This window comes from Crinia signifera, chromosome 11 (genome assembly GCF_055691185.1).
Source record: "Crinia signifera chromosome 11, ASM5569118v1, whole genome shotgun sequence".
Lineage (NCBI taxonomy): Eukaryota > Metazoa > Chordata > Amphibia > Anura > Myobatrachidae > Crinia > Crinia signifera.
In genome coordinates this window covers 50,432,231-50,444,984 of record NC_139227.1, presented here as the reverse complement: position 1 = coordinate 50,444,984, position 12,754 = coordinate 50,432,231, and the positions used below count along the sequence as shown (strand labels likewise).

The following is a 12,754-nucleotide window of genomic DNA, read 5'->3' as shown; positions in this document are numbered from 1 at the left end:
AGACACACCCCCTCTGTGTGATACCACACCTTACACAGCACAATGGGCCTTATTCTAGTTCACTCTTTATGACAAAATCCTTCTTAGATGGACAAAACCATGTGCACTGCAGGTGGGGCAGATGTTACTTATGCAGTGAGAATTAGATTTGGGTGAGTTATTTTGTTTCTGTGCAGGGTAAATACTGACTGCTTTATTTTGACACTGCAATATAGATCATAGCTGCCTACCCTCCTGCATTCTGCAGGAGACTCCCTGAAATAACAGCAATCTCCTTCTCTCCCTCATTAGTCTAGCAATCTCCCTCATGTCACCTAGCCCACATTACACTGTTACATTTTGGGGAAAAAAAGAAATGAAAGCTAGATACATTTACATTGAATCATCAGCGCCATTTCCCAGCACTTTAGCAAGTATAGTAGCTCTTACTAACTGCTTTGGGGCTCATCTACATTTGGATATAATCATATAAGTCATTTTAAAAGATTCCTCTCAGATGTAGCAGTACCAACCCACGCTTGTAGGTGCCACATTCACAGTCTCTTTTCACAATCTCTCCATATATGGAATTAGACACGACCTTTGGGGGGAGCATGACACGCCCCCTCAATGGGGCACTGTGCAAAATTCTACCAACTATAATCTCCCTGAAACTAGTTTTCAAAAGTAGGCAAGTATGATATAGATCTCACATTGAAGTAAAAACCCACCCAAATCTAATTATATCTGCACAAGTAACATCTGCCCCACCTGCAGTGCACATGGTTTTGTCCATCTAAGAAGGATTTTGTCAGAAAGAGTGAACTAGAATAAGGCCCTATGAGCTTTGCAGCATTAAAGAAATATCTAGCTCCATTACACAGCCTGCCTCTCTCAGACCTGTGTAATCAAATGCTGATACTGTGGAAAGCAGGAAAGAGTTCTGGAGAGGATATTATAACATACTTCACATGAGCCTCGGCCGGCCCTGAGTGAGAGTGAGTATATATCTGCTGATCTGAGTGCATGCTATATACCGTGTTGTCTGCCGCCCTGCTGCTAACCTCCCACTGCATTACTATATAGCAATGTCATTTTGGCCCTTTTAACCAGGACACTTATGAGTTACACAGGTTCTGTGGCTGGCTGACTTCAAGCTGGCATTTCAGCTGATTATAATCAGCCACAAAACCTGTGTAGTCCATGAGCATTCCTCCCAACATGACCCAGGAGAGACACAAACACAATGCTCTGTTCCTGGACTTCCCTGGTAATGCAGGATTACCATCACCTGTGGTAAAACACCTTTCGTTTCCATCAGCCTTTTTATCACAGGTGATGGCAGACATACATTAACAGCATAGTCCAGAAACAGAGTATTGTGTCCTTCCTGGAATGGGTCATGTTGGGATGTATGCATGAGTGTCTCAGTTTAAAGGGATTGGGAGGTAAACCTATTACTATGTATCCTCACAACAGTAAGTGTATCAGTGCGGCTGACTGGTGCTGACCACACACATACTGGGAGCCTGTATCACTGCTGGGGTAATATGGGAGGAGAGTGTATCAGTGCAGCTTACTGGTGCTGACCGCACACATACTGGGAGCCTGTATCACTGCTGGGGTGATATGGGAGGAGAGTGTATCAGTGCGGCTGACTGGTGCTGACCACACACATACTGGGAGCCTGTATCACTGCTGGGGTGATATGGGAGGAGAGTGTATCAGTGCAGCTTACTGGTGCTGACCGCACACATACTAGTAGCCTGTATCACTGCTGGGATGATACAGGAGGTCAGTGTGTAAAATGAGTGTATCAGTGCGGCTTACTGGTCCTGACCACACACATACTGGGAGCCTGTATCACTGCTGGGGTGATATGGGAGGAGAGTGTATCAGTGCAGCTTACTGGTGCTGACCGCACACATACTGGGAGCCTGTATAACTGCTGGGGTGATATGGGAGGAGAGTGTATCAGTGCGGCTGACTGCTGCTGACCACACACATACTGGGAGCCTGTATCACTGCTGGGGTGATATGGGAGGAGAGTGTATCAGTGCAGCTTACTGGTGCTGACCGCACACATACTAGTAGCCTGTATCACTGCTGGGATGATACAGGAGGTCAGTGTGTAAAATGAGTGTATCAGTGCAGCTTACTGGTGCTGACCGCACACATACTGGGAGCCTGTATCACTGCTGGGGTGATATGGGAGGAGAGTGTATCAGTGCGGCTTACTGGTCCTGACCACACACATACTGGGAGCCTGTATCACTGCTGGGGTGATATGGGAGTGCTGCGTGTGAACCAGAATAAGGTCCTATATGTATTATTGTATGTTATTAGGGTGTATGTCAGGCATGTCCAAACTGTGGCCCTCCAGCTGTTGTGAAACTACACATCCCAGCATGCATTGCCATAGTTTTTGCATTATCTAATAGCAAAGCTGTGGCAAGGCATGATGGGACTTGTAGTCTGGAGAGCCATAGTTTGGACATGCCTGGTGAATGTGATCTTATAAACAGGATCCTGCCAGCGCATCTTTACTCTTGAGGTACCTGGGAGGTGATTGGCTAGCTATTCGGCTGGCTGACAAACAATGTCAAGGTCAACTGTCGTAAGGTCAACATGTTAAAAATGGCGACCTCATAAAAAGATCAATGTGGTGACGGTTGAAACAGAAAAAGGTTGACATGAGTTTTTGTGTTTTTTTTTTTCTATCATTAACTTCGGTTAATATTGCACAAACAATTTTTTATTTTTTTTTGCTCTGAGGATAAGACTTCTAATGTAATGGTGTGTACACACGGTGAGATCCCCTTGCTATTCGACTTAAGATTTGAGTGCTATGCAATCTTTACTATCTCTGTACCATTTGCATACAATTAATGCTATCTACATTTGATTTGCACTATAAAGTCATTGCAGCCCTGTCTATCTGGGTTTCGATTTGTGCTGTCACGGGAGTGTGCATCGGGATCGCAAGGTAAAAAACCTGTGCGATCTGCATGCGATCCCAATGCGATTTTGACTATATAGTCAAAATCTCATGCTGATTATACCCATGTGTACACAGCATGGTGTATCACTGAGCTGCTGTGCTGAGGATAATAAGACTTCTAGTGTAACTCACCATATCATTGCTGCTGTGCTGAGGATAATAGGACTTCTAGTGTAACTCACCACGGGGCGGGATGTATTAAAATATATTGCCGCCCTTCGCGTCGTGCCCCCCCCCCCCCGCGATGCCGCCGCATATGTACTAACATATGTGGCTGGCATCGCGATGCGGTGACGGAGGCCCCCCGCGATACCTGGAATGTGGTGCGCGGGGGGGTCTCCGTCACCTCTCTGCCCCCTTCTGCATCCCTCACGCCGGGGACAGCTATGCAAGCTGTCCCCGGCGCCTCCTCCTCCCCCCTGCAGCCGGAAGGACGTCCGGCTGCGTCACTAGGGGGAGGAAGGTGTTACCTTCCGGGTCCAGGAGGACCTGGACCAGGTAAGAGAGGGAGGGGGAGAGGGGGGTCGGCGGGTTTTTCGGCGGAGGCGTCGGGCGGCGAAAAGAAGCCCATAGGCTTCTATAGGGTATCGCCACCCAAAGGTGGCGATACCCTACACTGCGGTGACGTGGCGGTCGGGTAATAGTACATAGGAAAATGCGGTAAAACGGGGGTTTTTCTGCATTTTCCCTTTAGTACATCTCGCCCCATATCACTGAGCTGCTGTGCTAAAGGTGCCCACACACTAGAAAGATCTGCGATCGTAAGATGTGCGCATAAATTAGCCTTCAAATCTTTTGTCCGATCTGGACAAAAGATTTCAGGCAAGCGCACATCTTTACCAAAGATTTTTCTTAAGATCCCGTGTGCGTTCCTATGGATCTTTTGTTAAATATTCTGATCTTTTGTGCAGCACGTAAGATCAGAAGATTTAGCAAAAGATCCACGGGAGCGAGCATCGGCCGATTTTCGACCGATTATCGGTAAATATCGACCGATATATCGGCCGATTTATCGAAAATCGGCCAATCGGCCCAAAAATCGTTCTAGTGTGTGGGCACCTTAAGGTCTAAATGAGCCTGGAGCTGAAAATTATCAAGGGCCTATTATGCGCAATAATAGGGGTTGTGGCCAGCACCTAATAATGTGGGGGGCGTGACCAGTGTTTATGTGGTCTGTACTTCTGTACTACTGTACTTCTTAAGGTGCCCACACACTAGAACGATTTTTGGGCCGATTGGCCGATTTTCGATAAATCGACCGATATATCGGTCGATATTTACCGATAATCGGTCGAAAATCGGCCGATGCTCGCTCCCGTGGATCTTTTGCTAAATCTTCTGATCTTACGTGCTGCACAAAAGATCAGAAGATTTAACAAAAGATCCATAGGAACGCACACGGGATCTTAAGAAAAATCTTTGGTAAAGATGTGCGCTTGCCTGAAATCTTTTGTCCAGATCGGACAAAAGATTTGAAGGCTAATTTATGCGCACATCTTAAGATTGCAGATCTTTCTAGTGTGTGGGCACCTTTACACATTATGCCACATGGAATGAGCAAAAATTCATACCGACTGAGCCAAAATTCACACTATGGCACACGGATTGAGTCAAAATTCACATTATGCCACACAGATTAAGGCAAAATTCACATTTTGCCACATGGATTGAGCCAAAATTCACATTATACAAAACAGATTGAGCAATAATGCACAATATGCTTCATAAACAGGGGCATTGCGCGCCAAAGGCTTGCATTAAAAATTACACGATAATGTCCATTACGTATTATGCCAAACACCATAATGCCTATTAAAAATTAGGTACTTGTTTCCTAGCACGGCGCCCATCACATACCATGCCATAAGGTATGCGATGCGATATTCGGGAAAATGACCCTGAATGTACAATTTACTATCGCATAGCATCGCATGCCAGCAAATGGCATGCGATGTGATTTTTAATTGTACAACCCTGATGGGTGCTTACAATGTTAAATACACCCCCAATGTCCAGGCCACCCCCACTATAAATGGCAACCTGAAGCGTGGCGAGCGCAGCGAGCCCGCAAGGGGCGGCGGTAAGCGTCCTCCGACCTTTTTCATACCCCCACTATCCACGTCGGCGTGGAGTTGATTTTAGATAGTGTGATTTTGAGCGAGCGCAGCGAGCCACCGAGCCCGAAGCGTGGCGAGCGCAGCGGAATACATGTTAAGTAATCTGCGTCCCCTCGCCACGCTTCGCACTCGCCACACTATCTAAAATCAACTCCACGCCGACGTGGATAGTGGGGGTATGAAAAGGTCGGAGGACGCATCCCGCCGCCCCTCGCGGGCTTGCTGCGCTTGCCACGTTTCAGGATGGTGTTGATAGTGGGGGTGACGTTGACAATGGGGGTGCATTTAACATTGTACAAGCACCCTGATGGGTGCTTACAATTAAAAATCGCATTGCATCGCATGCCGCTATATTGCATGCAATGCGCTGGTCTGCGATGGAAATCGGGGGTGCCGTGCTAGGAAACAAGTACCAAAAATTATATATGCTCATTGCCAGGGGTTCCATGCTCATTGCCAGGGGCTCCATGCTCATTGCCATGTGAGATTTCATGCTCATTGCCAAGGGGGGCTCATTGCCATGGCTCATTGCCATGCTTGCAGTAACTGGGGGACAGCCACCGCCGGGCAGAAATGAAAGCCATTGACAGCTGGGCAGAGAACCGGGGGCTGACCGGCTGTATTCAAAGCAATGCAGTTCCCGGCTATTTGAAATAATACCCCTTTCACACCACAAAATGTAGGGATTCACCCGGACTGGCCCCTTTTACTCCAGTTTAGTCCCTCCCTTTAAACAACCAGCTATATCTTCGGAACCAACTGACCCATTTACATGTGGGCTTTAAATGATTTTGGTCCTGTGAAACTGGGCCGTTTGGTTCCAGAGAAATTTGTCCTCAAACAACATGAACACCCATAAAATTTCATTTAAAAAAAGAAAAAATCTGTTTACCCTCAATATCTCTAGAACCAATGAACCCATATGGACCAGGCTGGTATTAGATTGAAGGCCCAGCAATTTGTGTTAGACTGCGATCAACCTTGAGCTTCTGTGATGCCGTTGGAACTGGGTGGGGGTCCGAATTAGCGGGTCCCATGTTATCCTATGGGGATAACGTTCCAGCTTTGCCTGGCGGTATCTCCGGTTCCCGGGGGTCTAGCGACGCGTGGCTGGGCTCATTGGAAAGCCCTGGCCCTCAGCTACAAATTGAGCCTATTTGGAGAATGGGCCTGGAGCTGTAGCTCCATCAGGCCCATTGTTAATCTGGCCCTGACTGCTGCTGTGCGAAGGATAATAAGACTTCTAGTGTAATCACCATATCGCTGAGTTGCTGCGCTAAGGGTAATAAGACCAAAGTCCAAAGGCGAGCAACAAAGCTTATTAGGGGAATGGAGAATTTAAGCTACGGGGAGAGATTAAGCAATTTGGGACTATTTACATTAGAAAAGAGACGTTTAAGGGGGGACATGCTCAACATGTACAAGTATATCAAGGGCCAATATAAGGAACTGTCACACACCCTATTTTCTACTAGAAAGGAATCTAGGACGCGAGGGCATGAGTATAGATTAGAAGAAAAAAAGATTTCATTCAGCTAGTAGAAAGAATTTCTTTACGGTCAGAACAGTCAAACTCTGGAACTCTCTTCCCAGAGAGGTGGTAAGGGCTGGCTCATTAAATGCGTTCAATCAAGGCAAAGTTGGACAAACATTTACTGGAGAAAAACATCCATGGGTACAAATAAGAAATATAATTTGTCTGTAAAATACCAGAACCTACCAAATCAGCAATGGATATCTATACCAGGTTGAACTAGATGGACGCAAGTCTTTTTTCAGCCTTACCTACTATGTAACTATGTAAGACTTATGGTGTAACTCACCATATCACTGCTGCTGTGCGAAGGATAATAAGACTTCTAGTGTAATCACCATATCACTGAGTTGCTGCACTAAGGATAATAAGACTTATGGTGTATCTCACCATATCACTGCTGCTGTGCGAAGGATAATAAGACGGTACTTGTGTATTATCTGGGTGCCCGATTTTTTAAGGTACTTTTGTATTATCTGGGCGCCCGATACATCGCATCGCATGCCACTACTTAAGGCATGCGATGCGATTGTACCCGATTTTGAGCCTTTCCCGGGAGGAGTGTACAATTTTAATATCGCATCGCATGCCTTAACTAGTGGCATGCGATGCGACGCGATTATACCTGATAATACATTGTACAGGCACCCTGATGCCTGATTACAATGTTAAATGCACCCCCATACCCGATTTTTAATTGTACACCCACCCTGATGGGTGATTACTAGAGACAGGATTATATGCAACATAAAAAGCTTGAAATATGCATGCAAATATGCATGAAAAATACTTAAAATAGGCATGAAAAGTGTTAAAATGCTACATTAAATAATAAAAAAAGTAATTTTAACATTTATTTAAAAACCAGCATAAAATTAGTTGCAAATAAACCTCCAGAATAGGTCCACAGCATCTGCAGATGTCTAGTGCTATACACAGGATTTTCTTTCTTCTTGGCTGCTACAGCAGACTGCAGCGTCCAAAGCTCTTTTTGCATCAACTACACGGACCCTCATCTCCAGCACCGATGGATCAAATGTCAGCATAGCGTGTGAGGGTGGCGCAGTGGAAGGCTTCCTCCCTGCACCGCATACTCACTGTGACACGGCATTTCCTCTGCAGCGCTTGATGTCCCAAACCTGCCGCCCGCCTCCTCTGCTGCAGAAGTCTCTTGGTGTAAAGTCCCAGGCCAGGGGCAGACAAAGGTTCAGGAGCTTCTTAATGGCATCCGCCCCGACTGACTTTTATCAACATGGATTGGCAGCCTAGGGCAGTGTCAGACATATCGTACATCCAAGGTTCCCCACACTGCGCACATATTGCCTCAGCCTGCACACTCTACCACTACCTGGCCAGCAGCAGCAGGGCAAAGCAGTGCTGTGACTCGCGGGTGGAAAGGGGGCAGGGCCTAAAATATGCACCATCACTAGATTTAAGTTAAATATGCAATAACCAGTGAGAATGGGCAAAATATGCAAATGCCTATGCAAATATGCAAATGCATATAATCCTGTCTCTAGTGATTACTATGTGAATGCCCCCCCCCCCCCACCCTTGTTAATGCCACCCCAGTATCAACGCCAACCTGAAGCGTGGCGAGCGCAGCGAGCCTGCTGAGGATTATAAGACTTTTAGTGTAACTCACCATATCATTGCTGCTGTGCTGAGGATAATAGGACTTCTAGTGTAACTCACCATATCACTGAGCTGCTGTGCTGAGGATAAGACTTCTGGTGTAACTCATATCACTGAGATACTGCGCTAAGGATCATAAGACTTATGGTGTATCTCACCATATCACTGCTGCTGTGCTGAGGATATTAGGACTTGTGGCGTAACTCGACATATTACTGCTGCTGTGCTGAGGATTATAGACTTGTATTGTAAATCAGCATATCACTACTGCTGTGGATAATAAGACTTCTGGTGTAACTCACCATATCATTGCTGCTGTGCTGAGGATATTAAGACTTGTAGTGTAACTCATCGTGTCACTGAGCTGATGTGTTAAGGATAATAAGACTTATGGTGTAACACTTTATGACTGCTGCTGTGCGAAGGAAAATATAACTTGTAGTATAACTCACCGTATCACTGCTGCTGTGCTGAGGATAATAAGACTTCTAGTGTAACTCACCATATCACTGAGCTGCTGTGCTGAGGATAAGACTTCTGGTGTAACTCACCAGATCACTGCTGCTGTGCGAAGGATAATAAAACTTCTAGTGTAATCACCATATCACTGAGCTGCTGTGCTGAGAATAATAATACTTGTAGTGTAACTCATCGTATCACTGACATGCTGCGCTAAGGATAATAAGACTTGTAGTGTAATCACCATATAACTGAGCTGCTGTACTGAGGATAAGACTTGTAGTGTAACTCACCATATCACTGAGCTGCTGTGTTGAGGATAATACAACTTGTAGTGTAACTCACCATATCACTGAGCTGCTGTGCTGAGGATAAGAAGACTCAGTGTAACTCACCATATCAGTGCTGCTGTGCTAAGGATAATAAGATTTGTGGTGTAACTCATCGTATGACTGAGCTGCTGTGCTATTGATAATAAGACTTGTAGTGTAACTGACCATATCACTAAGTGCAAGGCTAACCCCTGATCCCCTTTTTCTTCTAGGATGAGTGCTGAAACCCTACTTGTTGAGTACAGCAGCTGGTTACTTGGTGCCTGTACATCTTGTGGTTGTGCACCATGCACAGACCTGGAGCTAATCACCCGGCTGAGACAGAATATACTGGAAGACCCAAAAGTACACAGCTCTCTCCGCAGCGATGCCTTTGTCCTGATTGCCAGCGGCCTCCAAAACAAAACCGATTTGCTTCCAGCCCTGAATGATCTGGCTGACGCCTTTCGGACTCTGGAGCAGTCTGCACTCCATCTCTATGTAACTCCATGGAGGACAGAATTTCATACCATAAAGGTGAGTGACATCAGTACAAACAGAAGAAGGCACCAACTCTCTACAACAATGACAACATTGGCAACGGAGTGTATAGGCACAGTGTGTGTGTATATACATACCTCCCAACTGTCACGATTACAGCGGGACAGTCCCGATTTTCGGGTCCTGTCCCACCTGTGGCAGGCATTGTCCTGCTGCGGGGGGTGGCAGTTGGGAGACCCCCTAATCTAATAGAATAGACAGCGTCTATTCTCGTATGAAAATGAGGCCGCAGCTAATTAGCATAAGCCACACCCTCATTTGCATACGCCCTGCCCCCTTTTCGAGCACTCGCGCTGCTATTTCCCCAACACAGAAGTTGGGAGGTATGTATGTGTATATATATATATATATATATATATATATATATATATATATATATATATATATATATATATATATATATATATATATATATATATATATATATATATATATATATATATGTGTGTGTGTGTGAAAATAAGAACATCACACACACACACACATATATATATATATATATATATATATATATATATAATGTGTGTGTGTGTGATGTTCTTATTTTCACACACACACACATATATAACACGCTTGGTAAGGCAAAGATATGCACATTGCAGTTTGGTCACTAAATGTAATAAGACATTGGCATGATTCAGCTTTGTTAGCACAGCAAAAAAAGCACACATATGAGCAATACCTCTGACCCTCTTTGTACATAAAGTAGATTTAGCAGCATTGTCGGTGCCTAACATTCCCTGTTCTCTCCTACAGACATACTCTGGGCATTACGTACACGTGCTGGAAGCCGCTCTCCCCCAGGACGCCATTTTCTTTGCTCTTAGCAAGCTAGGGTATGAGCCCCAGGAATATGGTGTGCGTTTAACTGTACAGGTCCAGCCCGCTCCACACACCCTCCTTGTAGCCGCCTTGGGCTTTCTGGCTGCTCAGCTGGAGTGCCGCATCTTATCCGACATTGTCTTATGCTCGGAGCCTACACTGTCGTCCGGGACTGATCTCATGCGCGAGAGGAGGAGCTGGCGGGGAGACAGTAACTGCATGGAGAGACTGAAGCACCTGACCGTACAGCCCGCAGGGTTATCGGCCACCCTGGATCTCTATGAGAGCACTTGCATAGATTCCAATGGTGAATCTCCTTCACATCGTCCTGAGTACTGTGACCTTTGTCATGAACCTTGGGATCAGCATATAAATGGGAGCTGCAGACGAGTAGGCGATCGCCTGGTTCGTATGCCGCGCCCCACTAGTCTTCAGCCTGTAGAAGACCCCCCAGACAACACCACAGGGCCGCTAGTGGAGTTCACCATGCATGACTGCGTGTTCATCAAAAAGACCCTTCAGCTCAGTTGCGTGGACTGTCACGCATTTCACAGTTCCTCTTGCCCCAGTGTCAGGGGGTGCATGGACTTGGGGCATCGGGTGACCCAACTGACCGCATCTGAGAAGTTAGAAGCCGTGAGGGAAGAGGAAGAAAAGAAACACCAGCTGCACTTGTGTCTACAGCCAGGTCAGCTGCCTCATTACCGGTGCGGCCAGTGCAGACAGCTCCATTACATTAAGTGCCCGGGGCTGTCAGAGTGCCGACGCATGGGCCACAATGCCAACATGATCATGCTGGAGAAAGATCAGCGTCTATGGTTAGAGCGGAGTCTAATGGACATGACGCTGCTTAGTAAGGACGGCTGACCTTATGTCCTGTTTGACCTGAGCTCTGAGCTGGATGGAGTCTCTTTATTGAAGATTACAGTCCGGTTGATATACACTAGGGAGTGCTAATAAAGTATTGCGTTACGCAACGTTTCCTGGTTGATGCCACAAGTTTAATCAGCGACTTCCTTTGCAGACATTATTGAGAACCACAAGTGTACGAGTAGTAGTACCTTCTACCCACTCCTTCCTCTGCTTTCTCTTCCAGCCTACATTTAGCAAGTCCCATAGGTTTACTAAAAATTTGAACAGCAAACATCACTTGGGTCCAGATAAGTCACTATTAGCGGGTACAGAACATAAAAGTAATAATAGAACAGTAATCCCCTGCTTGGACAGTTTTCTTTTTCGGGGGACACTAGGAATGCTAGGTTTAGAGAGCTGGTTCTCCGGCTGCTATGGAACTACAAAGTCCAGTATACCCAGCCTCCGTAATCAAGTACACTATCCAATCAGAGACAGGTACACAATGTTGTGGCAATAGTAAGGGGCTGGAATGATTAATTGGGGAAATTTACTATCGAAAATACGCCACTATTTGGCTTATTCATAGGCAGTCTTATGCAAATACAACTGCCTACACGTATTTTGGCATTTATTACATGAATTTGTATTCATGGCACATTATTTACGAATGTATACGCCATTGAATAAATAAGAGTAGGGATCACCATTCATTCGAATGGTAATTACTAAGCGGCAGTATGTAAAATACGTCCGTTAATTGTCGAAAATACAACTCATTTTCCAGGCGTATTTGGCTTTAGCCTGCACGGATTAGTCAGATCAGTGTATAAAATTTTTTTTTTTTTTATTCCGTGCAGGCTGCTGACTAGTATTTGTATTTAGTGGCTGTATATAGGGACAATAAATACGAATCTGCCAGAATATGCCCACCTATGCAATCGGCCAAAATATGAATCAGTAAATAGGGCAGATTAGCAAATCTGAACTATTTACGAATCGTATTTCGGTAAGAATATGACCGATGGCAGCTGCATTCATTCCTATTAAGAATACGATACAGGCACAGTTTAAAGACTTCCCTCCTGTCCTAACTCCATCCCCATTAGGTATTTTTTAGCTACTCTCAGTGGATGGAAAACTGTTTCCCTAAAGCTGGGTACACATACATACAATCATCAGGCCGTTCTGGGTCGGACGGGCGTTAAATTGTATAGGTGTGTACGCTGTCCCGTACAAGCGATAAACGGCCAAAACAGTCTTGTCAGTCCGTACTCGGTGCGTCGATGGCTCATTGTTGTTTAATTTTCATCCGACTGGCCGGGTCCATATCGGAACAAAAGTGCAGTATGTAGGCACGTTCGATCGATATGCTGGACGTTCTTGCGACTATACGTTCCATAGCTGCATGATCCTACAGCACAGCATGTAGTCATGCGCTCGATTGTCATTGCATGATGGCAAATAGCCGGGGTGTGCGTCT

General features: G+C 45.7%; 1 protein-coding gene across 2 annotated transcripts; it reads left to right on the top strand.

Moving 5' to 3' along the window:
* The first annotated feature begins 845 nt into the window (after positions 1-845).
* On the top strand, positions 846-12,309 carry SPATA2L (spermatogenesis associated 2 like). Of its 2 annotated transcripts, none has more exons than XM_083165363.1 (3): positions 846-977; positions 9,270-9,573; positions 10,354-12,309. In XM_083165363.1, exons 2-3 carry the CDS (start codon positions 9,271-9,273, stop codon positions 11,284-11,286), a joined length of 1,236 nt encoding a protein of 411 aa, XP_083021489.1. In that variant the 5' UTR covers positions 846-977; position 9,270; the 3' UTR covers positions 11,287-12,309. The 2 variants fall into 2 exon arrangements, with proteins under 2 accessions (XP_083021489.1, XP_083021490.1); XM_083165364.1 differs by having other exon boundaries at positions 870-981.
* The last annotated feature ends 445 nt before the right edge of the window (positions 12,310-12,754 follow it).

Excerpts from the sequence above, each read along its gene's own strand:
- SPATA2L (XM_083165363.1), top strand. The coding sequence starts at position 9,271 with ATGAGTGCTGAAACCCTACTTGTTGAGTACAGCAGCTGGTTACTTGGT. Across the intron at positions 9,574-10,353 it reads CAGAATTTCATACCATAAAG|ACATACTCTGGGCATTACGT; the intron begins GTGAGTGACATC and ends TCTCTCCTACAG.